The sequence below is a fragment of the Pyrus communis genome, chromosome 7, assembly GCF_041283825.1.
Source record: "Pyrus communis isolate YQ-2024b chromosome 7, ASM4128382v1, whole genome shotgun sequence".
Taxonomy (NCBI): Eukaryota; Viridiplantae; Streptophyta; class Magnoliopsida; order Rosales; family Rosaceae; genus Pyrus; species Pyrus communis.
The window spans coordinates 9,030,992-9,058,755 of NC_142571.1; the positions used below are offsets into that span (position 1 = coordinate 9,030,992).

General features: G+C 37.1%; 1 protein-coding gene, 1 long non-coding RNA gene and 2 pseudogenes across 5 annotated transcripts; 1 reads left to right on the top strand and 3 right to left on the bottom strand.

Annotated features, from left to right (window-relative positions):
• Positions 1–1,251: 1,251 nt before the first annotated feature.
• Positions 1,252–2,262, bottom strand: LOC148695676 (large ribosomal subunit protein uL6 pseudogene; annotated as a pseudogene).
• A 7,563-nt stretch (positions 2,263–9,825) lies between these two features.
• LOC148695677 (receptor-like protein 9DC3) lies at positions 9,826–10,542 on the bottom strand (annotated as a pseudogene).
• A 3,286-nt stretch (positions 10,543–13,828) lies between these two features.
• Positions 13,829–17,968, top strand: LOC148695678 (uncharacterized). Of its 4 annotated transcripts, none has more exons than XR_015963871.1 (6): positions 13,829–13,972; positions 14,282–14,345; positions 14,539–14,618; positions 15,213–15,315; positions 17,329–17,361; positions 17,498–17,968. It is a non-coding gene; the product is annotated as an uncharacterized LOC148695678 (long non-coding RNA). The 4 variants fall into 4 exon arrangements; XR_015963873.1 differs by having other exon boundaries at positions 17,503–17,968; XR_015963870.1 differs by lacking the exon at positions 17,329–17,361.
• A 477-nt stretch (positions 17,969–18,445) lies between these two features.
• Positions 18,446–20,907, bottom strand: LOC137734235 (receptor like protein 27-like). The gene has a single exon (XM_088696241.1). The coding sequence runs from the start codon at positions 19,964–19,966 to the stop codon at positions 18,602–18,604; it is 1,365 nt and encodes a 454-aa protein (XP_088552367.1). The 5' UTR covers positions 19,967–20,907; the 3' UTR covers positions 18,446–18,601.
• Positions 20,908–27,764: the final 6,857 nt, after the last annotated feature.

The following is a 27,764-nucleotide window of genomic DNA, read 5'->3' on the forward strand; positions in this document are numbered from 1 at the left end:
CAACAAAAAATGCATTGATATCATACTAACAATTTGATACTTTACGTCTTCAAGTAAAAAAAGGAAAATCAAATAGCTACATTATTTCCCCAATTAAACAAAATTATCAATTATAAACGTTGAACACTAACTATTTCTCGAATTGGATAGGGGTATCGATACTATTTATTAAATAGAACACTAGTACTATTATTATTTCTTAAATTGAACACTGGCACTATCATTATTTCTTAAACTGAGTAGTGGTACCATCACTATTTCTTAAACTGAACATTCACTATTTCGTAAACTGAACACAAATATTATCACTATTTCTTAAACTGAATACTCACTATTTTGTATATTAAACATGGGTATTATCACTATTTCTTAAACTTAAGACTAATATTATCACTATTTCTTAAACTGAATACTGATTATTTCTTAAGTTGAACACTGACTATTTTTAGAATTGAACATAGGTACTGTTACTATTTCTTAAGCTAAACACTGACTATCTCTAGAACTGAAAACTGACTATTCATTAATTGAAAACTGACTATTTATTAAATTGAAAACTTGTATTATCATTATTTCTTAAACTAAATACTAACTATTTTTCGAATTGAACAAAGATACTATCACTATTTCTTAAACTGAGTACTGATGTCATCACTAATTTTTAAACTAAACACTATTTCTAGAATTGAATATGTGTGTTGTCACTATTTCTTAAACTGAACACTGCGATTATCACTATTTCTTAAACTTAACACTAACTATTTCTTAAATTGAAAATGGGTATTATCACTATTTATGAAACTGAACACAATTACTATTTATGAAAGTAAACACGAGAACTATTTATGAAATTGAACACGAGTACTATTTATGAAACTGAACACGAGTACTATTTATGAAACTGAACACGAGCACTATTGCTGAAATTGAACACTACCTATTTCTAAAATTGAACACTAACTATTTCTAAAATTGAACATTAATTATTTATAGAATTGAACACGAGTAATATCACTATTTCTTAAACTAAACAACGATTTTTTTGTTATGCATGAAACAAAAACACAATTTTAAAACACCTCCAAATACACCACATAAATTTTCATTTACAAATTTATTATTTTCATTCACAAACACACGACACAGCACCCCAAATGCACACATATAATAGCCATCCATCATCAAAGGTTTATAAACTACATCACAAAACAAATCCTTGAGAACATGAGATATTCCAAGCAAACAAAAAAATTAAACGAACCAAACTCTCATTTTTATTTTAGCATTCTAATGGCTTATTTTCCAAATCAATACAACTTTGCCTTAAATATGCCTTCCATTCCAATCAATGCTTCCTCGTACCCAGAAGTAACAAAAGAATGCTCACTCATACTTCCAACGTAACGTGGTAGCTTAGTGATTACAAAAGGGCAGCTTTCCCTCAAGTACTTAAATCCATCAGTTTCTCCATTATTCCTCTATGAAATGAATCAAATATATCAACCAGGACAGATATTTAATATATTTCTCACTAATTTCTTACCAAAAACAGCAACACAATCAAACATTCAACAGAACCCGCAGCCCGCATCTGCCCCTTGATATATTTTCTTCCACAGAAACTCTCCAACAAAAGGAATAACTAGCCAATCCCATGAAGAAATTAAACTACATTCAGAAAGAACACAAAAACAAGCACCCTTCATTCCTCTGCAACAATGGTTCCCCTCTCACTTACATAGATACCATCAAGAAACTTCCTAATATATAAGATGGCATTTCTGGTTGATCAGGGCACAAGATTGAGAAAAATTCATGTCCATCCAAGATGGGGTTATCCTTGACCTTTTCACATTGGGTGATAGAAACATCATCATATCCACCTTACTCACCTTCTTTCAAAAAGTTATGTGTGTCGATCAACTTGGTCTTATTAGTGATGGAGGCATTGATGGAAAAATTAGCATACACAAACACATCTTGTAGCGATACCCCTTGGTGATGAGATTTCCGATGTGGGAGAGAGCGGTGCGGATGGCGGGGCTGATTTTGAGGGATTCGATCCAGGCCTTGACCTTCAGCTTCCGCTTTCTGGTCGTATTCCCGTGAGGTCCTTAATGATCTTGGTGTGGACCTTGATCTTGACACCGTCATGGATGTCCATGGTCTCAGAGGAGAGGATGGTCATCATATTCGCTACTCTGGTTGTTTCTCTCACTCTCTCGCTTTGCAACTCCGGTTGGTGACGAAAGGAGATGAGGAATTTGAGGTTATGGAGGCAGGGAATAACAGAGATAAGAAAGGAAGAGAGGATAAACGAACAAAGACTTGCCGTAGGGGCAAAATCGGAAATTTATAGTTTGGACCATTTTAACTAGGCTAGTTTAATATTGGGTTTTGTCCTAACCATTAAATAAAGTTAGTACATGATTTTTGGTTAACATTCAAAATTTTCAAATCCTTATCATTAGTTTTCCTTTCTTTTTATGATTTATTTATTATTTTATTGAATTGATCTACATGTTATTGATTCAATTTAATTTTTATGTGTTGAACATGATACAACGCATTGGAGATGCAATCCCGGCATTCCAAGAAGGATCTTCTACAAATTCAAAGGCTTTTGTTGTTTTCTGCCAATTTAGTACGTTTAAAATAAAGGAAGATATTTGAAACGACCATGAAGCATGAAAACATTCCTCATAATGCATGAACCCTTATATTTATATTTTCCTTCTGACACACACACACACACACACACACACAAACACACACACACACACACACACATTCATGCACTACGCAATTATAAATCGCTATGTGGAATTTGTGAGTAAAAGAATCGAAAGAAATTAGAAGCAATTTAGGGTTTTTTTTTTCAAACCCTAGATTTCAAAAAAAAAAAAAATATATATATATATATATATATATATATATATATATATATATATATATAAAGAAAATATGGGAAAATCGCGGCTTCAGCTAAACATGGACCAAAAGTGTAGCAGCCATTTGGGCTTGCTGTGTGTGTATCACCAAGCCCGCATGCTTGGGTTCTTCACGATTGGGCCTGCAACCCTAATCCGTGCCACCTCATCAGAAGCCAGCCTTGCTGGGCTTCTGCTCCTTGGCCCAAAAACTCGACTGCTACTTGGTTTCCTCCACGCAATGGTCCGCCTGTAGCAACCCATGTTGCTAGGCTTTTGTTTTGTTTTCCCACCCTGGCTTGCAGTGTAGTAGCAAGCCTGCTACTTGTGAATTTTTTTTCTCTCTCAGCCAATGAGTGCAGCAAGCCTGCATAGCCCCACACATCCGAACCGCAGCCTGCAGTTGCTAGGCTATTCAGATTGGACAGCAACCAGCAATCCAATGCTGGGCTACCTCTTTTTTCTCGGCCTAAAGCCATTTTTGGCTTTTTTTTTTCAACCCGCATCCATATTTTTGGTGCCCAATTTCATGGTCTTAGCCAATTTTTTGGGGTTTTCTTTCAAATGGCCCGTAGCCGTCTAGCCCAAATTATGGCCTGAAACTTTGTTTTATTTTTCTTCTAGGATTGACCCTGAATGGCCTCGATCTATTGAATTAATTAACGTGACCAACAATCCACTAATCTGACAAGATATGCAAAATTATTGGCCTGTAGCGCATTTTTGGACATTAACGACTCAATATTTTATTTCTTTTCTTTGAACTGTTGACTACCTTTCGTAGTCCTGAAGCACTCACACTTGAGTTCTTGAAGCAACCCAAATCCACTACACTTAATTGAATATTGTATTTTGTGTTCTTACACGTACCTATTTTTATGAACCAGAAGTTCATAACTAAACTTGAATTTGTAGTTTCGAAGTTAGTGCCTTTGAAACCCTAAGTTTTCGTAAAACAATACACCCATGAAAACCCGATGTTTTTCATGTAAACCATGTCTTAGAACCTGAATGTTCTAACTTTGATGCTTATGGATATCTTATTTCCATAGCACCAATCACAATCTTGTTCCCTCTATTAAGTAGATTGTCGAATTGTAACAAGTTTGATTTCATTAATTTGGACGTTTCTTGACAGAAACCACTTCATATGGATACAAGATGTGAATCTCCACTTGACTATCAAGAAGTTGAGAAATAATTGATGCTAACAATGGTATGGAAGAGCTAAATAAGCCTTTGCCATGATCTTTATTCGAAGACTTATGCCCGAAGCATTACAAAAGGAAATACCTCCCGAATGAGGATTCCATGGCTCTTTGGCTCATTCCTACGAACCGTCTAATCATGAAATATATTGCCTGAAGCACACCATGATTACGTCTATGAATGAGTACGATTTTGAAGTTTATAAATCCGATAGAATTTCGTCTTGAGAATACTTTTTCTCGTACTGCCATGTTTCTAACTCGCTCATGAGGTAGTCATGTAGAGAACAGAAGTTTACCAAATTCTCAGATCTAATTATTACCACAAACATGAAAGAAAGGTATAGACCCAACTTTGGCTGAAGTTTACCAAACGGTATATATCCAGTTCGGCTGGAGTTTACCGAATGGCTCAACCCAGTTGGTCAAAGCCTATCGAATGGTGGTGCCCTGTTTTGGTAGGGATGCACCAAAGGGCATGCTCTGCTTCGGAAGAGGTGCATCGAAAGGTATTCCTCTGCTTCGGTAGAGGCCTACCAAACAGACCTTCTAGCTTTAGCTGGAATCTACCGAACCCAATTATGGGTCTATCTCTCTCACAATCCAATTTCGAGTTTGTTTTTACAACATATGGTAGAATCAGGGCCTGCCAAGGTGTGGCATCATGCTTAAAGCATGATCTTTGGCACCTAAGACCTAAAACTTCAAGAATAAGAGATAGTATTCCTAAACCTTAACCCTACAGAATCTACTTCCGTCTTGATGGAATAAATCATTGGTTATGCACCTGTTCGTGCCTCTACCAATGTCGTTAAGGAGTACCAATCTCATAGTTAATATGTGAAACTATTTTTGCTTCACCGAACACCATTGGAAGAGCAGAATTTTGATATGAATGCCTTGTAGGCCGAATCCTCTCAGTAAAACATTTACTTTGTGAACATTTTTCCATGTTCTTGGATTCACGTTGGGTGTTTGTTTTAGTTATGGATAATCTTATTGATATTGCCCTCGAATATGAGTTAATTGAATCATGTGTTCTTGTATGCATGTGACCGAATTCAATTAAATATGTCATTAGGTACGAATGTAGGAAAGTTAGTAGTATGGATGAATGTGACACTAACTTTATACCTAAAATCACATCTTTAGCAACGACTTCAGGTATATCCAACCTGATTAAGAGCATTGGCATGCTCCTTATTGTATGAATGGTTCTACATTACCATTTCAAAGACCTTATATTCTCCTCGTTCCAAAAGAACGTCGTTGAGTCTTAACGATATTTAAGATGACAATGATCGTGAATGAAACCATTGAAGAATATAAAGTGAAATATCTTTGCACCAACTCCAAAAATGAGCCTACAGCTTTGCTTTGGGGCCAATGGGCTGTCTCCCAACTGGGAACATTCTACATGTGGCCGGCCTGGAGGCTAGTGATTAAGCAGTTTATTTGATTTGGCATGACCATTTGGGACACTTAGGTCGAACAATGATGTTACGATGCATCTCCTTACCCGAATTAAGGATCTTGTGTCTACAAGTACACTTTGTCAAGCTTACTCATTGGGGAAATTGATTTTCTAAATCATTCCTTGCAAAGATACGAAATCACCCTCTTTTCATAGTGGAAAAGGAATATATGTGAACTAATACAACCAAAATGCAAACCATATAAATACTTATGGCTTTGGTTGATGAATCGACAAACTGGTCACATGTTTGTCTACTCACATTACTGCTAAACCTCTTGGCCGATTTTAAAGGTTCACCACCCTACTTATCCCTTAAAGTCCGGGAGACTCGATAATGTTAGAGAATTTATATCAACGGTTTTCGATAAAGTATTGCATGTCATTTGGGTTTATAATTGAACATCTAATTCCCATGTTCACCCCGAATAGCCCCGCATAGTGATCATAAAAGCGCAATTTAAATGATTGCCCGGACCTTGTGACCGTAACAAGTTTTTGGTTTTTGCCTAGGGCTATGCAATCTTGTACGCAGCTATTTGGTCCACCTTAAGGTTTGTTGCCACCGAACCTATTCGAAGTTACAGTTGGTACGAACCTGACGTTTCGCATTTACACGTTTTGGGTGTGCATTCCATGTGCCAAGTTTTGCCGCCACAATGTACCAATATGTGTCCTCAAAGAAGGATGTGAATCTTTGTCGATTATGATTCTCCTTCACACTAGCTTTATTAGAGCCATTTCATGCGATCTCTTCACTGCTCATTTGCGGATTGTCAATTCAATGAGACAGTCTTCCCGCTGTTAGAGGGAGATAAGAACGTCAACGTTCTTGTAGAACGGTTCGAAATTGCATGGACGTTGCCCACTGTGTCTCATCTCGATCCCCATACTGCACAAGTGTGGTAAGCAAGTGCGATGAATTCTAGCTTTCAAAATGTTGCTCCAAATGCGTTCCTCTGATCTAGTTAAAGTGACAAGATCATATACCAACTATAAACATGCCTACAAGGATAAACGTACTTAATGGATGTTGAGTCAACATCCCCGAAAGGTATGCCGCCTCTGTTAGACTGTTTGGCCTCTGGTAGTTCTAGTGGAGCTTGCCGAATAAGGTGGTGAACATGATGGTGCTTGGCTGCTCTGTGTTGCACAAAGATCGCAGAGAGAGTTTGAGATGAAAGATGAGAGATGTAATGGCAATAGAGAGATAAGGGAATCTGAGAGAGTGGGAAAAGAGGTGACATGAGGACAAAGGGAAGAGGAGACCCATGTGGGTGGGTCCCTCTAGACATAAAATATTAAAATATAAAGGCGCAAATTATCTAGAATAGTGAATTTACCAAAATGCCCTTCTACTTCGTAGTTCCGAAAAGTCTTTGTTCTAACTCTGAATTCAATTCCGCTTAAGCCCACGCATTTGTATGGTCGAGTACTCTGATAATGTGTGTGTGTCTTTGGGTCAAGCCCAAACAATAATTAATTAGGCACGAGGCCTAATTAATAAAATAAGAACGTAAACGGGCCTACTTGCCCACTTGCTTAACGAACCCAACGAATAAGTCATTGATATTACAGTGTGCAGCTTGCAATACCGCTAACTCACTATTGTCTCGATAAACAAGTAATAATTCCCAAGAGTGCAAAATTACCATTTTTCCTTTCATTGGGAAATGTGCATAATTCGTTCAATTTATACCCGTTCATGCTCACGTGTTCGTAAGAAATCACCTAGAAATATGTGCAAAGGAACAAGAAGTGATAAGGACTCAAATGTCCACAAAGGATTTCCAACTGTCAGGGGCATTTTTGTAATTTCACAAGATTAGGGAATAAAATAATATTAAACTAGGAACGGGATGTCACAGTTTTCAATTTCATTAAGTATTGTTTTAATAGATTTAATGCAATATGTAATAATTTATTCAAAAAAAGAAAATGCAATATGTAAAAACTATTGGTTATTCTAAGAATTTTGTTAGTTGCCTCAATAAATGGATCCCACAAAGTGATAAAAAAAAATTTAGATTGACATTATTATTTAACATATTAGGTGGATCAAATTTTTTTTATAAAATGTCAAATTGCCACATGAGCCATCAAATATCAATTTGATGTTTTAAATTTGACATCTTATTTGGAATGCTCTTAGCATTTCACGTGGCAAAACGTGAATGGTCTAGAATTGTATAATAAATATGAGTTGATATTAATAATAAATAATAATGACATATGATACAAAGAGAATAATTGAAAATCTCATAAAAAATATAAGGTGATAATGATACGGAGAGGATAAGGTCAACAAAGCATTAAAATATGTGTAAATATATATGGGTGAAATTGCACAAATATAATTACTTTTCATAGTGAATAGTAACTGTCTTTAGGCGTGGCTTGCCCTTGTCCTTACTCAACGGGTGAAATTTCTCTTCGGCCATTATCTAGGTGCGTCTCTCTTGAGAGAGATTGGTTAATTTGGTTGTTGGCATCACATATGTAATTGCTCCTTCAGTCGGGAAAGCTTTCTCAAATTTTATTCAGTAAGTGATACGTACAAACAATTGTTTTAACCTTAGATTAGATTATTTTGTCTTAAAAACCTACAACTAGCATGCGGAACAAAACGATCAGATGGAAGCCACCAACAGGCAATAAACAGGGACCGGGAGCTATCAGATGGACAACACAGCACAAATCAAGTTAAGTGTAGTATACATGACTGTTAAGTTTTATATGTGGGCCAATCTAGAAGTTGAGTTTTACATATGAACCAATCTGTTCTGATACAATTAAAAGGTATGTACTATCAAACGGGGCAATATAAATAGTAGTTTAACTTTTTATAAACTCTTGCAAGGTTTTGTTATGTTCCGACATGGGACTTTGGCCTCCACATCTTCACATGTTGTACAAATAACTTGTTTTTCCCATTAGTTTTCTTGTTAAAATATGCCAATAAATTTTGAAAAATGGGACATAAAAGTACTCTTACGATATCCTTCACATGAAAATGTTTTCTACAAGAATAAAAGGTGTATTGTCCTCATACAATGAAAGAGAAGTTAAATTACAATGAGCATGGGTTTTCTACAAGAATAAAAGGTGTATTGTCCTCATACAATAAAAGAAAAATTAAGTTACAATGAGCATGGGAACTGTAGAATTATCAGAGAGACCAACAACACCGATATTGTCCCCAACTTGTTAATTACCTTCTGCAAAGTACGGTAAGTTTGGAGTTTTATCACAAAATGTTTCGGTATTAGTTAGAGTGAGGTTAAGATATTTAAACTCTTATATTCTCATAAATACGATCGATGTGAAATATTTCAACAGAAACTATTGAGGAGAATTTATAAGATAGATATTTAATAGACGACATTGATGTTTCATGTTTCTGCACTTCAAGTCCGCGAGCCCTTTTGCATTTGTTGCCTATTGCACAACTGATGGATGTTAATATTCAGTTTACAAGCAGTTTCTTCAAAACCAGTTCCCTTGTACTTCACGATTCTAATTCATTCTCTTCGATGATTGGAATGAAATGTTGTACAAATTTCTTAGCTCTAGTTTTAGAATTTTAGACAACATTACTCTTAAATTTCTAACTGTTCAAGTATTCTTAGATACTGAGGCATAGGAAAGTTTCGATTTCATTTGATTGAAAAAGGTGTCTCCAATTAATCGAATCAATATTGAATCGCTTTAAATAAACATAGCTGCTTTCATTCTAATTTCAGAAAATCCGAATCCATGACAACAGCAGCACTCTACTATCTTTATTTACATTACTTTCATCTCCATTTTTTATTTGTTAAAGGAACTCGATGGTACAAACAAACGTTGATATAACTTAAAACACTACGATATATAGGGTAAAATCTTGAACTTGAACAACACAATCAACTGAAAGCTAAAAAGTACAAGTACATTCTTTCCTTCTTTTTAAAGAAACCTTAACGGTATGAGGAAAATTTTTATTGAATAAAATAAAATGGTTACACCTAGTCATGAGGGACATAAACCTTACCTCTCAAAATAAAGAGAGAATAAAGAAAAGAAAGCTAAAATACAAGAAAATAGGGGGACATATTAACTTATAACTAAACATTAGAAAGAGAAGGAAAGAAACCACAACAGAGAAAACAAACGACAACAACAAATGCATAACATTGCAACAAACTCAATTTCTACGCCCACCACTTGTACTCTAAATTTTCCATATCATTTGTCTGATCATTTCAACAATCTTAAGAAACATATCGGGCCTCCTTATGATCACAACATCTGCAAGAACTACTCCCACAACCAACCCACTTCCACATCCGGCCGAAACAATTTTCCAATCAAATTCAAATATTCAGGCTGAGCTAGAATCACCATCGTCTACGGTTGATGGTGGACGTTGAGGGGCCTTAGACTTTCCACATTTCTTTGGCAATGGATCTCCACACAACCCTGGGTTTCCCTCGTATGAAGTGATATTCAATGAAGTAAGCTGGGTTCCTTGTGGTATAGGACCTGTGAGATTGTTGTGAGACACATTGAAACTGCCAAGAAAAGTAAGTTGCCTCAGTTGTTGGGGGATCCGTCCTGAGAGCTTGTTTTGTGAAAGGTCCAATGATTCAAGCTTCATCAAGCTTCCGAAGGATGATGGTATACAACCAGTGAGAATGTTGTGGGAAAGATTCAGCGAACGAAGATCCTTAAGATTCCCAATGAAGTCTGGAATTTTCCCTTAAAATTTGTTGCTTGAGATATCAAAGGATGCAAATTCGTCTCGAATCATTGGATAGTATTGCTCCAAACCTTTTGTTGCTAGTGTGAGTGCGTAACCAGCACATCTAATAATCCTGGCTCCACCTGCATCATAAGCTACGCCTGTGAACATATATGCTGACTTGTTAACAATAATGCTTGGAAACATAGATGGAACCGCACCAGTAAAATTATTGTAAGACAAATCAAGAATGCGTAACTTGGGCAAATCGACATTCTTTCTAGATTTTCCAATCACACCATTACTTTAGTCTAAAGAAGGGGGCGAAATTGCACGTAGAAATGAACAGTGTTTGGACCACATTTCAGTTTATTTACAACACTGCCACTGAATTTCTCGACTTTTGATCCCCGTGTGTGAGCAGTGCTTCAGCCAAAACAGGTGCTCTCTCTAGTTTTCATCTCTTCCATACTCAAACCCTAGCCGCTCCACCTCTCTCTCTCATCTCCCTTCGTTAGCTCCACTACAACTCAAAACCTCGACAAAACACAATTCCCCTTCTGCAAAAGCTCGAGAGTTTTCTCTCTCTGAGAATTAAAAAATGTGAGCTCGCTGATCTCTCTGAGAAACCATGGCCTCCATTTTTGTCAAAAACCAAACTCAGGCCTTGAGTCTACAAAATCTGGAGAGCTTTCTCTCTCGCTTTGCTCTCTATGTAAACCCAAGAGAAATTCCATGGAAACATCACGCTTGCAAACGAAGTTGCAGGCCCACACACCAGCAAACTCCATCTGAAAGCCGAACAATCCAAAGGTAAATCCCTTCGAACTCTTCGATTATGAATATCCATCGTCTTCCACCTCATCTTTTTCTTCTGTTACTGCTTCGACCAGTAGGGATACTTCAGGCGGTGCTGCTGTTGCTTCCGGCAAAACATCACCACAGAACCACCATCATTCACTCTGTTCTACTCAGGACACACAGGCGAAGGCCTTTCACTGCGCAGTCAGTTCTAAAATGTCCGGTCTTGCTGTGACGGGTTATCGAGTTCTTGCATCGAGTCGTTCAAACGAGGCATTCATGTATTGTATTTATTTGATTAATTAATTAACTATTTATTGATTATATGTTTTGATTTCTTTTGGGTTTTTTTATTTTTGTATATTTCTGTTTTTCTTTAATAACTCTGGAATTTGGATTTTTGAGTTTTGCATTCATGCAACCTTAGTGACACACCCCGACCGAGATCAGGGCGCGCTGGCCGCCACGCGGAGGTGATGTAACCATGTGCACGTGCGGAAGCTAATAAAATAGTAATATAAAAAGTATGAATAATTAAAAACTAGCATACAAAGTAATAAAAACAAGTGCTAGCGTAGTGAGACACAAGTTCAGAGCATAAGCCTACAGCAGTCCAAAAGAAAATGATACGACAATAGTACACCCGAAGGTGACCCTACGCTGGTGAGTGTCTGTCAGAAATGCTGGGAAAGCCCTCTGGGAAACCACCGAACCTGCTAGACAACTAGAACCTGGAGGGGCGCAAAACAAAAGCGTGAGTGGGCAAAAACAAAGCTTTTCTAAAACCATTTAGTAAATACATTCTAACCCCTCGCCGTAAAACCTGTATACTTCCCAGAAAATAAACATATATATGTATGTATAGATATGCTAATCATGCTCAAGAATCTGCCATGTCAAAACCTCATAATGAAATGCAAGTGCTCAGGTATAAATCATATCACTAACATATAATCTGGCAGCCGGAGTCACCTAACGTGACCTGTACGGCTGCATATAGAGCTCAAATCTCAAACTCAATAACTAAACCTGCCCAAGAGTTGGAACCACCTAAAGTGGTCTGTACGACAGGCCTGGGTGTAACATATATATACGCTCTAGTGCTACGATCACGTGAAGGCTGTGCGAATAATCGCGGGTCACCTACGAGTCGAAACCACCTAATGTGGTCTGTACGACAGGACTGTGCACCTAACTTGGATCCAAGCTGAGCGTGTGGTGTGGGAGGTGAACATCACGTGAAGGACTGTGCCCAACTCTGGGCGGGAGCATTAACACCGGGGGTGCAGGTTATGAGCTCTCTAAGCATCTCAAACCACTACTGAAAATAAACATGAGTAACACCTACCTGGCACTTACCTGTGCGTCCACAGCACTCAATATGCATGTGTATATGTATGCAACTAATAATGCACGTGATGATGCATAAACAATAATAATATGGTGCATGGCATAAAACAATTAACCTTTTCAAACAATTTCTGGGAAAATAAATGTATATAGGTATATACGGAAAACCAAAAGCCCACTCACTGGTAAGTGGAAGGGTCGTAGCCCCCTTGCCTCGAGTGGCCACGCTCGTCCTCGAGATACGTATCACCTATATGCGAAACAACTACAAAAACGTTAATTTTAAGGCACATAACCAACTTCTCGTAATAACTTCTCATATATTGCTCAAATTGGACAAATGGATATACCAACCTGCTCTACACAACCTCAGGATCACACCCAAATTTTTAGAATAATTTTTCACCGCCGCACGCGCCCCCACGCGCCGGCCACGCGCAGGCACGTGCATGGCACGCTGACGGCGTCAACTGACGCCGTAGGGAATATTCCGTTAATTCTAACGGATTCCGTTAACGGCGTCAGGAATATTCCGTCAAACTTGACGGAATATTCCATCTCCTTCCCTGGCGAACCTTCGGTGCCATCGCCGACGCCTGAAAACTGGAAAATTTTCTAACTTTGATATCTCGTTCGTTTTTCGTCCAAATTTCCTAATTTTTGCACCAAAATGAAGCCTAGGACTAGGGGAACACAACCATTCAACTTTTAAGGGTTAAAAACCATGGAATCTCACCTGCGAAATCGATCCAACTCCGGCCAACTTCGAACCCAATGATCCCGACGTCTAATTCCTTCAAACGAACTACTCCGAGTCTCCTTGGGAATCCACCAAGCTACCTACAAGCTTCATTTTCCTTAAAACGTGAGAAATCACGTTTGCATGAATAGTACCCAAATCGGACATCGTCGAATCGACGTGAAAACGATGGAGTTCTCACCTGAAAATGGTACGACTGGACTCCCACGAGCCTCACGAGCTCGACTATGGCCTTGGTTTCCTCGATCTGTGGGTGTTTGATGGGTTTTGGGTGGTGTCCGTACGTATATGGTGAAAGAGAAGGGAAATGGGGTTCTCGGGATAGTAGCAGGAAACAGAGAAAAGGTGGTGATGTGTAGGGGTGCGTGTGTGGCCTACAACATGCCAACAAAACTAAAAAAAACAACCAATAACGTAAAGAAAACGAACTAGGGGTAAAAGTGTCTTTTCACACGTACGTTACAACGATTTTGGGACAGGTTGTCACACTTAGGCTTCTGGGTTTGTTGTTTTAGAGCTAAATAAGATAATTTAAATATAATTTGAATCATTGAAGTCATCACTCTTGCCTCTCTGTCTCTCTCTCTCTCTAAACAATTTCCAATTGGTTTTTAGAAAGAGAAAGTGGCAGCAGCAGCAGTGGGGAAGGAAGAAAAACTATTCCTGTTTCTGTGATCCTGCCCTTCGAAGCTCTGGAGTTTGGCTTTGGCTCCGTTAGCTATTAAGGTAATTATTAATCCATGCCAGGAGAGGGTCACAGTGAGAGAAATAGTCGGGATTGCTGGGAGATAAAGAGAGAGGGAGGAGTGGGGGGGAGATAAAGTTAGGTTCGTGTATGCGGGATATGTGGAATAAGAATTTATTTGAGAGTTTTAGGTCTTTTTCAGCGTCCCTGTTTAATTTCTAGATTTGTGGTTTTCGATTTGCAGCTGGATTTTGTGTTTGGATTTTTTTTGTTTTGTGATTTTGGGGGTTATGTCTGCGTGCTTCGATCTTGCGTCTGGTTGTCTAATTTGATTTAGTTTTTTCTTCCAGGAAGCGCTGATCATCAAATTTTGGAGCTGTTGTGTGTGGCGTTGGTAGCCCTTTTGTGCTGAGGGTATACAATTTTTTGTTTTTCCCTTCGAGTCTTTTGTTAAGATTTTTTTTTTTTTTTTTTTTTTTTTTTGGTGGCCTTTGGTATGCAGATACAACTTTTGTTTAAATTTTTGTTTTTTCAAATTTTGGCTATTTTGTTTATGTGTTTAGATGCTCAGTGTGGGTTTATGGTATAGTTTTCCTTTTATTTTCAGGAAACGGTGCTTTTTGTTTTCTGGAACCGCTTGTAGAGCGCACTACTTGAGGATCTCAGATCGAAGGTAAAAGGTAAAAGGTAAAAATCTCTAGCTTCCTTTAATGGTGTAAGCTTGCACGAAAGAGAGAAACAATAACCAAAATTTTATCTGAAGAGAACCAAGAATTTTGAAGCCAATTACATTGGCTTAAGAATTTCTTAGGATAGAACTTGCACTCGATCGACAGTTTTATTTATTTGCCTCTGTTTTCTTGCTCGGAAAATATTATTTCCAGCCCTCAAAGCCAACCAATTGAAATTTCTGTTCGGGCAACAACCAACACATAATTCTAATAAAAAAGAAGTAGCGAGAAGAAGAATGTAATACAGAGACACATGCATGTGGAACTTCATTGCTAGATTTTATTATTTATCATAACTCAGTAAAGAAAAATTACAGACGTTGCCTTCATAGGTTTAGGGTTTTATTTTAGATAAATTGCAGTGCACTGTCTGTGCTAAAAGTTTTTGGATCCAAAGCGGTCAGGATGCTAATTTATAAAGAATTTTTCTTTAAATTTTTGTATTCTTTTGTGATTTCATTTTATCTGAATTATTCATTTAATGTTTGAGATGCACTACCTTGCAGAGTATTGTTCTCTTTTGGCTATAACAAGAAATTTGATTGTGCAGATTGTATTTGTTTTGGGATCTATAAAAGGATATTACAAGGAACATATCTTGGCTGTTGATACCATACTTGGATTCTAAACTCTCCAAAGCTGCCTTCATCTGGGTTATTTTCTCAACATTCTCTTTTTCGTTTACGGTTGGTTTCGTATACCATTGCAAGTGTTAAATTTGTGATTTGTTGTTTATGTGGTGAAAAAATAGGATGCTAGACCAATTCAAATTATTTATTTGTTACACGAAAAAAAAAACTTTTAGAACTCCCGGTAGAAAGAGATTTCGCTAACGAAAAAGTCTTATTTTTTTGTGAGACTTAAGAGGTTACCTTCTCCAAACGCATAAATGGACTTTTGAAGAAGGCTTTTGACCTCTCTATCCTCTATGACGCTAAAGTTGCTCTCATGATCATCTTCTCTCGCTCTGGCATGGCCTGCCAATTTGCAAGCCATGAGTACATTTAATTAACAAATAATTCAACTAGCTAGCTAGGTTTGATGATCATCTTTTCAATTAATATGGTTTTGCTAACGTGTAATGCAGCATAAATAGGACCATTTCCATGTATAGAGGTAAAGTAGGGTTGCCTGAAATCAAACAACTTAATTTTGTGTTCCAATATCACAAAGAATGGTGCAGGAATTTTCATATTTGGGTAGATTTTTATGAATTGTTCTCGAGCTAAAGGTTGAAATGATCTTATTCACTTTGATCTTTTCTAGAAGCTATTTGTTAACGGTTGTTAACTTGGCTAAATGAGTTTTGCAAGCTACCATTTTGTTTAAATGTAGAAACAAAAACTAATATCCATGAAAAGAAAGATGAGTTACAAGGAAAGATAGGATATCCGTTTAAGCTTGACTGAAAGTTAGAGTGTAATGCTTGGTGATCATCTATTGCTACAAGAAGAAATTAAAAAACTTTGTTATTTGATTCTCCGCATTTTCATCGCTGATTCGTCTATGAACAGTTAAATTTTGCTTTGCCTTTATTAATCTTGAGTTCACTCTTTTCTATTGTTATTATATATTGTTTTCAATTATATAATTGCAGCTTTCAAAAGAGGAAGATGGGTATTTTTGTTTGGAGAGAGAGAGGGGGAAGATAGTTAGAGAGGTGAATTATGTTGACAAATGGGATAGTGGATTATAATGTTGTATTAATTAGAATGTTAGGATTTTGTATCACGTTGTGTGAGTTAATGTTTTCTGTTCTATGTTGTGAATGATTTTGCATTCATTACTGCCAGGTTTTTGCCCCAGTGTTTATATGTGATGCATCAACATTTTTTTTACTTAAAATAACCCCAATGGTTTGGCCTTTCTGTATTCTCATATAGCATTCAACCAACAACATGCCATTAGGTCTCCGTTCTCTACACAAACTAAAACAAATATTAAGTCCTTTGAACACCCAAATTCAAAACCAATAAGTAATGATAATTACATTATTGTCTTTCCCAATACACAACAAATTGGAACAAAAACTATATATATATATATATATATATATATATATATATAACACTTCCATATGCTTATTTCACTTCATTATTTTTTGCATTCCAGTTGGTCTTTGTTTCGTTCTTAGATAGTTATCAGCATAAAGTAAAATTCCGTTCTTGGCTCTCTTTTTCTATACTGTAGCACCTGCTTATCTGTTAATGTAAATTTGGGTTATGTTGGATTTTTCAATTTGATTCTCCAATATATTTTTTTGATGACAAACTGGTCTAATCAGTAATTCCCCACTCTGAGAACTTGAGACCTTGGACTGATATTTTCTGGTATACTCACAGACCCCTGAGATTTTTATGTCTCCAGAGTTCTCCAGCCAACCAGACCCCTGGTTGCCATACTTTTGTTGCACGCAGATCTTCTGGTATACTCACTAAGCATAAATTTAATGGTTTACAGAAACTTTTAATAGTTCCATCCTAAATATCTTCCTTTATTCTTGATGCCATGCTACTTGCTCGACCCTTTCTTGCATCAGTTGTGTCACCAAAAATTAAAATGAAATGAAATAGTTTCCCTACATGCTTAATGTTGTGAATGCCGGTGATGTTAGAAATTTAGTGTTGTTGCTCTCTTTAATATATCCGTACTCATGTGTTTTACAGATGCGCAGTTCAAAAGAACTGGTTACTGCTTGGGTGAGGGTTTATCTGTATTCTTGCCTTGGAGTTGGATGCACTTTGTGTAATGGATTGTGATTTGTTTGAAAATATCTTTGGTGATGATTTTGAGTATAATGTGTTTTCCTAATACTGTTTTTCTCCCTCTTTGTAGTCCAGTCGTGCAGAAGACATCTCCATTAACCAGTAACAGATGAAATTGTTTGCTGTCGAGGTTCCCATGAAGAAGAGCGAAAATGCTGCAAGTGAAGGATAGATAACAGCTCAAGACACATGGTATGAGGGTGCAGGTAAACTGTACATATGCATCTGGAAAAAGTTAAAAGTTAAGGTGGGTTGGCTGTAGCTTCTCCTTCTCGCCACTACAGAAAACACTTTTGAACTGCATTAAGCTGTTAATAAATTAAGCTTAAGTTATATTTTACTTATCAAAAATGAGTAACCTGTTTTAAAAAGGAAAATTAAGTGCTCATATTAGGTAAACTGTCACTTTTACAAAGTTTTCTGGTAAATTAGATATATAGTTTAATTCGAAGAGTTGTATTGACCTTTACTTTTGTTAAATTATATAGTTTAATTACGTCCCCTTTGTCCAATCCCTATATATCTGCTCAACTCTTGGGTCAATTATCTGCCAATAGGAATGTTTAATTGCTTGATCAATGATGTCAGTTCAGTTTGAAGAAGAAACAGGACTTTTGTTCAATAGGGATTGACTCTCACATACGAGTAAGATGTCTCAATTGTTCATTGATTCTTGGGTGCTACGTCTTTTTAGTTGCTTTGTGTGGAAACTATTCATGCCTGTTGCAACTAATACATTCAAGTCTCGCAGCAATGCACGGGCATATTTTCTCATAGAATCTATTATGGCGCATTGCCAAAAGTTTTAACTCTTGAAGAGTCCCCAACCAAATGGGAAAAACATCATTGAAATGATTGTTTGACAAAACAAGATACTCAAGCCTCACACAATTGACCAATGACCTTGACTGTACGAGAAAAAATTTTATTGAATAAAAAAAAAAAGTTACAACTAGTCAAGCGGTACATAAATCTTACTCCTCAAAATAAAGACAAAATAAAGAAGAGAAAGCGAAAATAAGAAAGTAGGGGGACATACACTTACATAACATAAAACAAACTTACAACTAAACATATAGAGAAGGAAAGAAACCACAATAGAGAAAACAAACGACAACAACTGATGCATAACATTGTAACAAACTTAATTTCTATCCCCCCCCCCACTATTACTCTAAATTTTCCATATCATTTGTCTGATCATTCCAACAATCTTAAGAAACAAGTCGGGCCTCCTTGTGATCACAACATCTGCAAGAACTACTCCCACTACCAACCCACTTGCACATCCGGCCGAAACAATTTTCCAATCAAATTCAAATATTCCTGCTGAGCTAGAATCACCTTCGTCTACGGTTGGAGGTGGAAGTTGAGGGGCCTTACGATTTCCACATTTCTTTGGCAATGGATCTCCACACAACCCTGGGTTTCCCTCGTATGAAGTAATATTCAATGAAGTAAGCTGGGTTCCTTCTGGTATAGGACCTGTGAGATTGTTGTGCGAGACATTGAAACTGCCAAGAAAAGTAAGTTGCCTCAGTTGTTGGGGGATCTGTCCTGAGTGCTTGTTTTGTGAAAGGTCCAACGATTCAAGCTTCATCAAGTTTCCGAAGGATGATGGTATAGAACTAGTGAGAAAGTTATGGGAAAGATTCAGTGACAGAAGCTCCTTCAGATTCCCAATGAATTCTGGAATTTTCCCTTCAAATTTGTTGCTTGAGATATCAAAGGATGCAAATTCTTCTCGAATCTTTGGGTAGTATTGCTCCAAACCTTTTGTTGCTAGTGTGAGTGCGTACCCAATACTTCTATGGATCCTGAGTCCACTAACTTCATAAATCATGTTTGTGTACATATATGCTGACTTGTTTATAATAATATCTGGAAACAGAGATGGAACTGCACCAGTAAAATTATTGTAAGACAAATCAAGAATGCATAACTTGGGAAAATCGATATTCTTTCTAGATTTTCCAATCACACCGTAGAATCCATTATGGCGCATTGCCAAAAGTTTTAACTCTGGAAGAGTCCCCAACCAAATGGGAAAAACACCACTGAATTGATTGTTTGACAAAACAAGATACTCAAGCCTCACACAATTGATCAATGACCTCGGCAACTGCCCCTGCAATTTGTTATGACTCTCATCAATCATCCTCAAACTGCTTTTGTTGTTGTATGGCTGAGGAATAACTCTGTGAAAGAAGTTATTTCCAAGACCTAAAAAAATCAGCTCATCACTAAAGTTTCTGAGACATTGAGGAAGCATTCCACTCAATTTATTTGGCGACAACTCAAGGTATTGAAGATTTTTCATATTGCAAAGCAACGGTGAGATTTCTCCACTAAAGTTGTTGTATGTAGCTGCATATTCTAGCACGGTTGGTGGAGGTATTGGTAGTGATCCATGAAACATGTTGGTCGAAAACCTTACGCCTGCCAAGTTCACCCAAGGAAGGACAACTGGAAATTGGTCTGAAATGAAGTTTCCACTTATGTCTAGGAATACCAAAGTTTCTAAGCTTGTGTTCCACATCCATTTTGGTACTTGGCCTCAGATTTTGCTTTCAGCAATTTCCAAATGCGTCAACCCCTTCTGATATTGTAAGAAGGATGGAAACTCTCCTATGCTGCAATTACTCAATCCAAGAACGGTGAACTGTTGAATTCAAAATTTTGGATTGAGTGACAAATTCTATAGTGTTCCAGCTTAATTGGAGCTGGTAAAGAAATTGTAGATTTTGAAACATTTGAAACTCCACTGCACCACTCAGAGTATTCGAATGTAGATAAAGAATCTGAAGATTTGTGAGATTTGAAAATGACGCAGGAACTGAACCATTTAATCTATTAAAAGCAAAATCTAGGTACTCTAGTTTGCTAAAGTTGCCTAGCCAAGATGTGATTGGACCAGTTAAAAAACTTGTACTAATCCTAAAAGTAGCCAGTTGGGTAAGGTTTGCCAAGGAATCAGGAATTGGACCTCCAAATTTATTGGCTGAAATGTCTAGATAAGTGAGCTACCTAAGATTCCCAAGTGAAGATGGAACCAACCCTTCTGAAAAATTGCATTGTGCCACATCCAAGTTTTGCAGTGAATGAAGGTTTTGAATTGAAGAGGGTATGGTTCCAAAAAAGCCAGTAAAGCTGACTTTTAGTAAGATGAGAGGACTACTTCGATTAAATTTAGGAAAATATCCAGTCAAATCTTGGTTGTATCTCACACTAAGAAATTCTAGGTTTGGTAGTTGGAAAATTCTCACAGGAAATTCACCAAACAGGTGACAGCCTTTGAGGTAGAGGGCTGTCAATGATGATAAATTAGCCATTGAATGAGGCATTGCCGAAGATATGTTTACGAAAATGAGGGAAAGTACTTCGAGACTAGTTAAGTTTTGAACTAGGCTTCCAAGATCTGATGCTTCAAGTTTCAAAAAGGGACGATACTCTTCTTCTGACAAATAATCTACATTGCCAGATAGACGAAGTTATGTCAACTTGGATAACAGTGAAAGTTCAGAAGGGACTTGACCAGAAAAGACAGAGGTAGAGAGGTCAAGATGAGTAAGGCTTGAAAAATTCCTAATGCTAGTAGGAATTTGAGAGTAATTGAAGTTATTGTCAGAGAGGTTTAACCTTTGAAGATGAACAAGGCGGAAGAGGCTGCTATTGCTGTTGATAGAGCCGTGGAGACAGCTGCTACCAAGATCTAGGCCAATCACATGACCCGTCTTCTCATCACACTCGACATCTTCCCATGAGCAGCAGGTGCTATTTCCTCCTTCAGCTGGTTTCCATGATGAAACCTTTGGATAAGCATCGGGAGATCTAGAAGCAGATTTGTCAATCGTAAAGCTGTCTTTGAATTGCAGCAGGGCGGACTTCTACTCATTAGGGCAAGATGGATACTGCTTCTGTGAAGAGTAGGAAGAGTTAGCAATAACCACATGATGAAACAGCAACAAAACCTGTACTAGTTTTGAAACCATGCGAATGGTGGAGGTATCAAGTAACCCCATAGCAACGATCTTTTGAATTTTTTTTTTTTTTTTTTTTTTTTGGCACTCTTAGCTATGTATGGGAATGCAAAGTGACACAACTATTTATAGACTGACATCAATACAAATTCTTTCACAAATTAATTTCTAAAAAGTGGTAGAGACGGGTGTAACGGGGACAAGTGCATCGCATTTCTTCTACATGCGTAAGAGATGCTCTTGACTAATACATTCATGAGTTAATTTTTGAAGTCAAGTCTTCAACTTCTGAAATGGCGTGAAATTAGAAGTTAGACAAATGAGCAACACCATAAAAGAAAAACTAAATAATTTTTGCATACATACGTATAGTTTATTTCATGAGTTCCTTCTGCAAGGGTTTATGATATTTGCATTGACACTCTTGTAAGGTCTTATCATATTTGTATGCCCAATTGCAAGACTTATCAACTTTGTATTTGGATACTTCTAAATGTGTTGGACCTTCATGCTTGAAATCTTCATTAAAATATGTGTAATTTGTATTAGAATACTATGTTAACAGATGAAATGGGTGATCCATTAGCTTAGTGGGTTAAGTTTGAGTGACCCGTTAGCTCAATGGGACGGGTGTGTGACCTGTTAGCTTAACGAATCAGATGAAACCCTACCCAAACCCAATAAACCCAACCCGTTTACAGGCCTAGACTCAAAACACCAGATAGTGAAGGTAATGAAAGTTTTGGACTCTCAGCAGCAAATTAAGGCATTAGAGTCATCAATTTCAATCCCTGTATTGGCTTGAAGTAGGGGGGATTTGAAGCTAGAAATTTTTATTCAATACCCAATTTTTTCAAGATTAGGACTTTCAAACTCCTAATATATATTAAGTCAAGAGTGCAGGTGTAACGAAATTTCTCATTAACTCAAGAGTGCAACTATTCTCATGTTAGATTTTAATGGGTGTTGCAGTTTGAAAAATTTAGCTTGTGCTTTGGTTTTGGTCTATGTTGCATTTTTCAAACTGCAAGTCCTTTTCTTCAGAAAAGAAATATCTCATTAACTCAAGGGAAAGCAAGGAAGAGAGAATTAATATTTCGACTTGGAGTTGCCAGTTAATAAGTCTAGTCGTATTCCTCTTTACTTTTAAGTAAGATGTCTTGGGTTTGATTTTCTCCAAAGACGAATTTGAATCACATTATTGCTAGCCCATTGTGAGACTTAGCCTACTTCCCCACCCTCTTAGTGTATATAATATTGTTTCTTCAAAAAAAACGAAAATGAAAAGAAAAAAAAACCTTTGACTTGGAGTGGAAGCCCTAACCATGGGGAAACTGTCTCCAACTACATGTCTCTAGGTAGTGTAGCTGATTCTTGTTGATAGAATTTGTGGAATAAAAAATAATCCCAAAAATTCAAAAGGGGACACATGGACTTTTACTTTAGAAAGACAAGATTGCCCGGGCAGAACTCTCAAGTATTCCCATGTGCAGCTGAGCATCCCTGAAAGTTCAAGAAGCGGACACGACTACTCAAAGCTCCCCTATTCGTGGCATGGAAAAAATCAAAGGCATTAAAGATAGAACTAATTACCAAATCCTATCTTTAATACAATCCTAATTGAAGATCAACCATATCAAGTAAGGAATTCCTATCAAATCAATTATGGATATTCCCATCATCATTTCAAGATATAATCTCCTAGTTAATATCTTGGAAACATCATTTCCTTGCGCATCCTATGGCTAAAGATGACATAACTTGGCCAATAGAAAGTCGCCATGTGTAGGGCAAATCCCTACACCATGACTGGCCACTACCTTCCTATAAACACCCTCATCACCTTCAGATTTCGATAAGCTTTTGGTACGCATACAAGCCCTAAAAACTCATTCTTTTTAGAGAACCTAACTTAGGCATCGGAGATCCATTTGCTGAACACACCCCCCCCCCCACCCCACCCCCCCACCCCCCTTCCCCACCTTGTGGGAGCATAAGCCTTAGGTCTTTGATCAAAGATGTTAATTGTTTTGTAGGTACAAGTTCGTCAAAACAGAAGGCAGTGAATTTCTGCTACCACACAATTCTTCCACACTTAAAATGAGTTTCTATACATGTGTTTAATTGTGTGTTAGATACACGATTTAATGCATGACCATGGATTAAGTCATGCCATAGAATGAACAATTTTTTTTAAATAACGAACGACCTTTAACATTTGCATAGCAATTGAATAATAATCGACCTCACGACTGCCCTTAACATACTATTGTTGATCTTGTGCAGTTGCGAATATTTAATTGTCTTTGGTTTTTATCTATATTGTAGATACTCCGAGCTCACATAAGTCTAGTAAACATTCGTCCAAAGACAATTTTACTAGCAACTTGTAACTCAAGTAATTAAAGCATCCCCGGTTTCACATAATTAAATATGTAATTTTCTTTTTCTTATATTTGAATTCCACAAGACAACCACAATTCTCATTCTACTAATTGCATCCCCAGTCACCAAATTATGGCACTCCCACCCACCCTCTCTACATATTTCACCAAGAGTGTATAATTGTGATTTTCATTCCCACTATGCCCTGCGCTCTTATTTTCATCTCCATGCATCTTCAGAAAGAAGCTTTTATTTCATTCCCTCAGGAAGTTCCAGGGATATGCCACCTTTCAAAATACCATCAATTTCCATAATCAAAATCATAGTTTTCTATATTCTATCAATATGAAATTTCTAACCGTACACAAATTTTGGCATATACTTGATCACCATTCAAATACTAATCTAGCACCAAAGATCTAGTTTGAAACTCCATACCAAGTCAAATTATCGTCCTGTTTTCTTATCCCCAAATAACTGACAATATTTTCTGCAGAAATTCCCTTCGCAAAAATTATTTAAACTTCCCCTCATTTCTGTACTTTTAAGAGCCTCCTATTTTTCATTACACCAACCTAACTTACAAACTACGTCAAACCTATCCCCTCCTCTCACGCTCAAGCAAAACACAACTCCATTTTTCTCTCTGTTTTCTTTAGTTGATGACCGCTGCCATTCCGCTCAAGTCCACATTTCAGCACTCTTTGGTCTCCACATAATTACTTTCTAAACCCATTTCACTAAAACAAAGTCAGTCAAACTATACATCTTTCTCAATAGAACTCTAATACGCCAATGCAACAACACATGCAAAAACTAGCTTTATATTCAATCCTATTCCATACACTTTGCATATTACCAGAGGTATCAACGTCCAAAAATCCACTTGTTACAAACCTTTCAAATTTCAAACACACACACATACATACTTATATATATATACACACACACACACACACACACACACACATACATATATAAGTCATGCTCCGGACTCAGGTTGATATAGAAAACTCAAATCCGAATCCGGAACACAAGCTAAAAATTAAATAAATAAAAATAAACTAAAACCTGATGAAAATAAATTCCTCTTGGACAAAGAAACTCAAGAATTCTTTACAAGGCTACAAAAAAAAATAAATAAATAAACTTATGGTGATCTCACATCTAATTCAATCTCATTCCGCGTACTCTCTTGATTGTTTAGTTCCAAAACTTGCATAACAATGAAGGCGTGAACTTCAACAACTCACTACGGACATAACCTTAACACAGTATATATTAATCAAACTAGATTAGGTGTCATGGCATCATACACAATCAAGTATCAAATCATTATTGATAACAATGCATGAATGCAATGTAAAGCATTTTAACTATACATGTTAATTTGCATAACAAAATACATAGACTTCGTATGTCCCATTCCGTACTTATACCACTTGGTCCCGAGCGTTAAATTATACAAACTTTCTACCGACCCCGAGCCAGGGTTGTGACACCTAACTAGGTCAACCGACCCGGTGATTGTGCCTAATCAAAACTAGTGGAGCCAACAATGCATGCGGGTGTGAGGCCCTCTGCAGCAACTTGAACAGAAGAGCCCAACAACTATATATGACGTGGCTCGATAACAACCGTAAAATTTTAGAATGTTTGATGATATGGACCATTGGATCTCCAACAATTAAAAAAATAAAAAGATTCTTACTGTTGATCCATGTGGCGCTTTCTAGTACGTCATATTCAATACTAAAAAAAAAAAATCAATTTGTCAGGATTAATTTGACGTTAAAAATGGAAAAAGGGAAATAAAATTAATTAATTTTTATTCTATAAAAACCCAACCATGTTCTTGATTTCTTACACCACACTGCACCACAACTCAATATTATTTTTGTTACAATCTCCTGTATTTGTTTTCCACTTTCCTACAAACTCCTAGGTTGAATAAGGATATGTGGCATGATATGAATGGTCGAGAATTTTATAAAAAATATGAGCGGATATTATTAACGGATAATGACATGTGGCACGACAAGGATGATTTAAAATCTTTTAAATAATTTAAGGCGATAATGACACATAAAGGAGAAAGCCAACAAAGCAAAATACACACACATGTAAATTATGTAATTGCCCCTGGCAATGGCAACAGATGGAGTTTTGTTTTAGTACAACGATATAGTTTACAGTAAAGGGAGGAAGAGTTCAGCTAAGCCACACAATTGACAACCTAATTTGGTATCGATTTCGTCATCCACGAGATTCGTACCTAAGACCTCTCACTTACAAATGAAGATGAATACCATCAGACTGTAGTACTGAATGACACAATAAATGAAGTTATACAAATGCATTTTACTTTTCAGAGAGAAAAGTAACTGACTTTGGACTTTTTCTTACCCTTAGCCCTTCCTCAGCAGGATCTTAAGCGATTATCCAGGCGTGTCTATAGAGAAAGGGATTGGTTAATTTGGTGGTTGCATGACACGTGTAAAATCTCCTTCAGTCATAGAAGCTGTCTCAAATTTTAGTCAGTCAAGTGTAATGCCAGCAATTGTTTAAAGATTAGATTAATTTTTCTTCAAAACCTACAACTAGCATACGGAACAAAACGATCAAATGGAAGTCACCAAGTGGCAATAATCACGGACCAATTTGGCGTTGAGTACTTTACATGTGGGCCAATTTGGCGTTGGGCTTTACAGGTGGACCAATTTGTTCTGACATTCTAAAGAAATACAACTATAAAATGAAGCAATATGAAAAGTGATTTAACTTCTTATAAACCATGCAAGGTTTTGTTATTCGTCGATATGAGACTTTGGCTTCCACACCTTCACATAATGTTCCAATAAATTGTTTTTTCCCATTAATTTTCTTGTTAAAATATGTCAATAATTTTTTAAAATGGTACATAAAAGTATTCTTATAACATCCCTCAAACCTAGAAAACCAAATAAAATAATAAAACTAAAAAACACATCCCTATTCTAATTTGGTAAACTAGGCAGTCAGAAATTCCACACATTTCCTAGTCAAATCTGCACCAAATCAGGCTTAAGAAGTGGTGTTGGAAAAATGAAAACATCCCCTTCAACTTTGTAGAATGAACTTTCCTAAACAAACATCATTTTCAAGGACTTGTGACCAAAATAAGCCCAAAACGTCAATCTGGCAACACAATCCTCTTCACTCATTGATTAATCGGTTCTAATTGGAATCACTAACTAGATTCCAATTGGAATCAGTTCCAATTTAAGGAAAAAAATATTTTTTTTTTCTTAAGGGTCATAGCGGGTCATAACGGGTCAGGTCACCTTACCCGTTGGCTAAGGTGACCCGACCTGTTAAGGACTCGTTAAGATAACGGATGTGACACGACATGACCTTTTAAGATAACAGGTGTTACATGAAAACGACACGAACACGACAGACACGACGCGTTTGCTAGGCCTTGTTTTTACCCCTAAGTTGTGCGCGACATCCTACTTCCTTCCTTCCCTTCTTTGTTTTGGCAGCCTTCCCCTTCATTCCTTTCATTCTTCGTATTTTCTCCCCCACGCCGTCTCACTTTCAGAGTCTGTAAGACTCGCTCACGACTCAGCAGCTGTTCAGCTTGACTCGTGCCTCATCTCAGTCTCACTTAGTCCTTCCTCGACGTCAACCACTCGCCCACCTCACACTCACCCTCGCAACCCACAAGCTTCCTCTCGCCGTTTCAAGTCTCGACAACCCACCTTGATTCCTCGATTCCAAAAGGTTAGTCTTTCTGCTCGATTAAAATTTGGATCCACAACTATAGTTGGTCTTTCTGCTTATTAAAATTTGGATTCACAACTGTGTTTTTGTATGATGTATTTTTCCGATTAGGAATTTGGATTGGAAGCCTTTGATAGGATTAGACATGGTAAAAGGGAAATTGCAAGAAAGTAAATGCAGGAAATGGAAAAGGAAATCAAAGGAAAT

Excerpts from the sequence above, each read along its gene's own strand:
- LOC137734235 (XM_088696241.1), bottom strand. The coding sequence starts at position 19,966 with ATGTGGAACACAAGCTTAGAAACTTTGGTATTCCTAGACATAAGTGGA.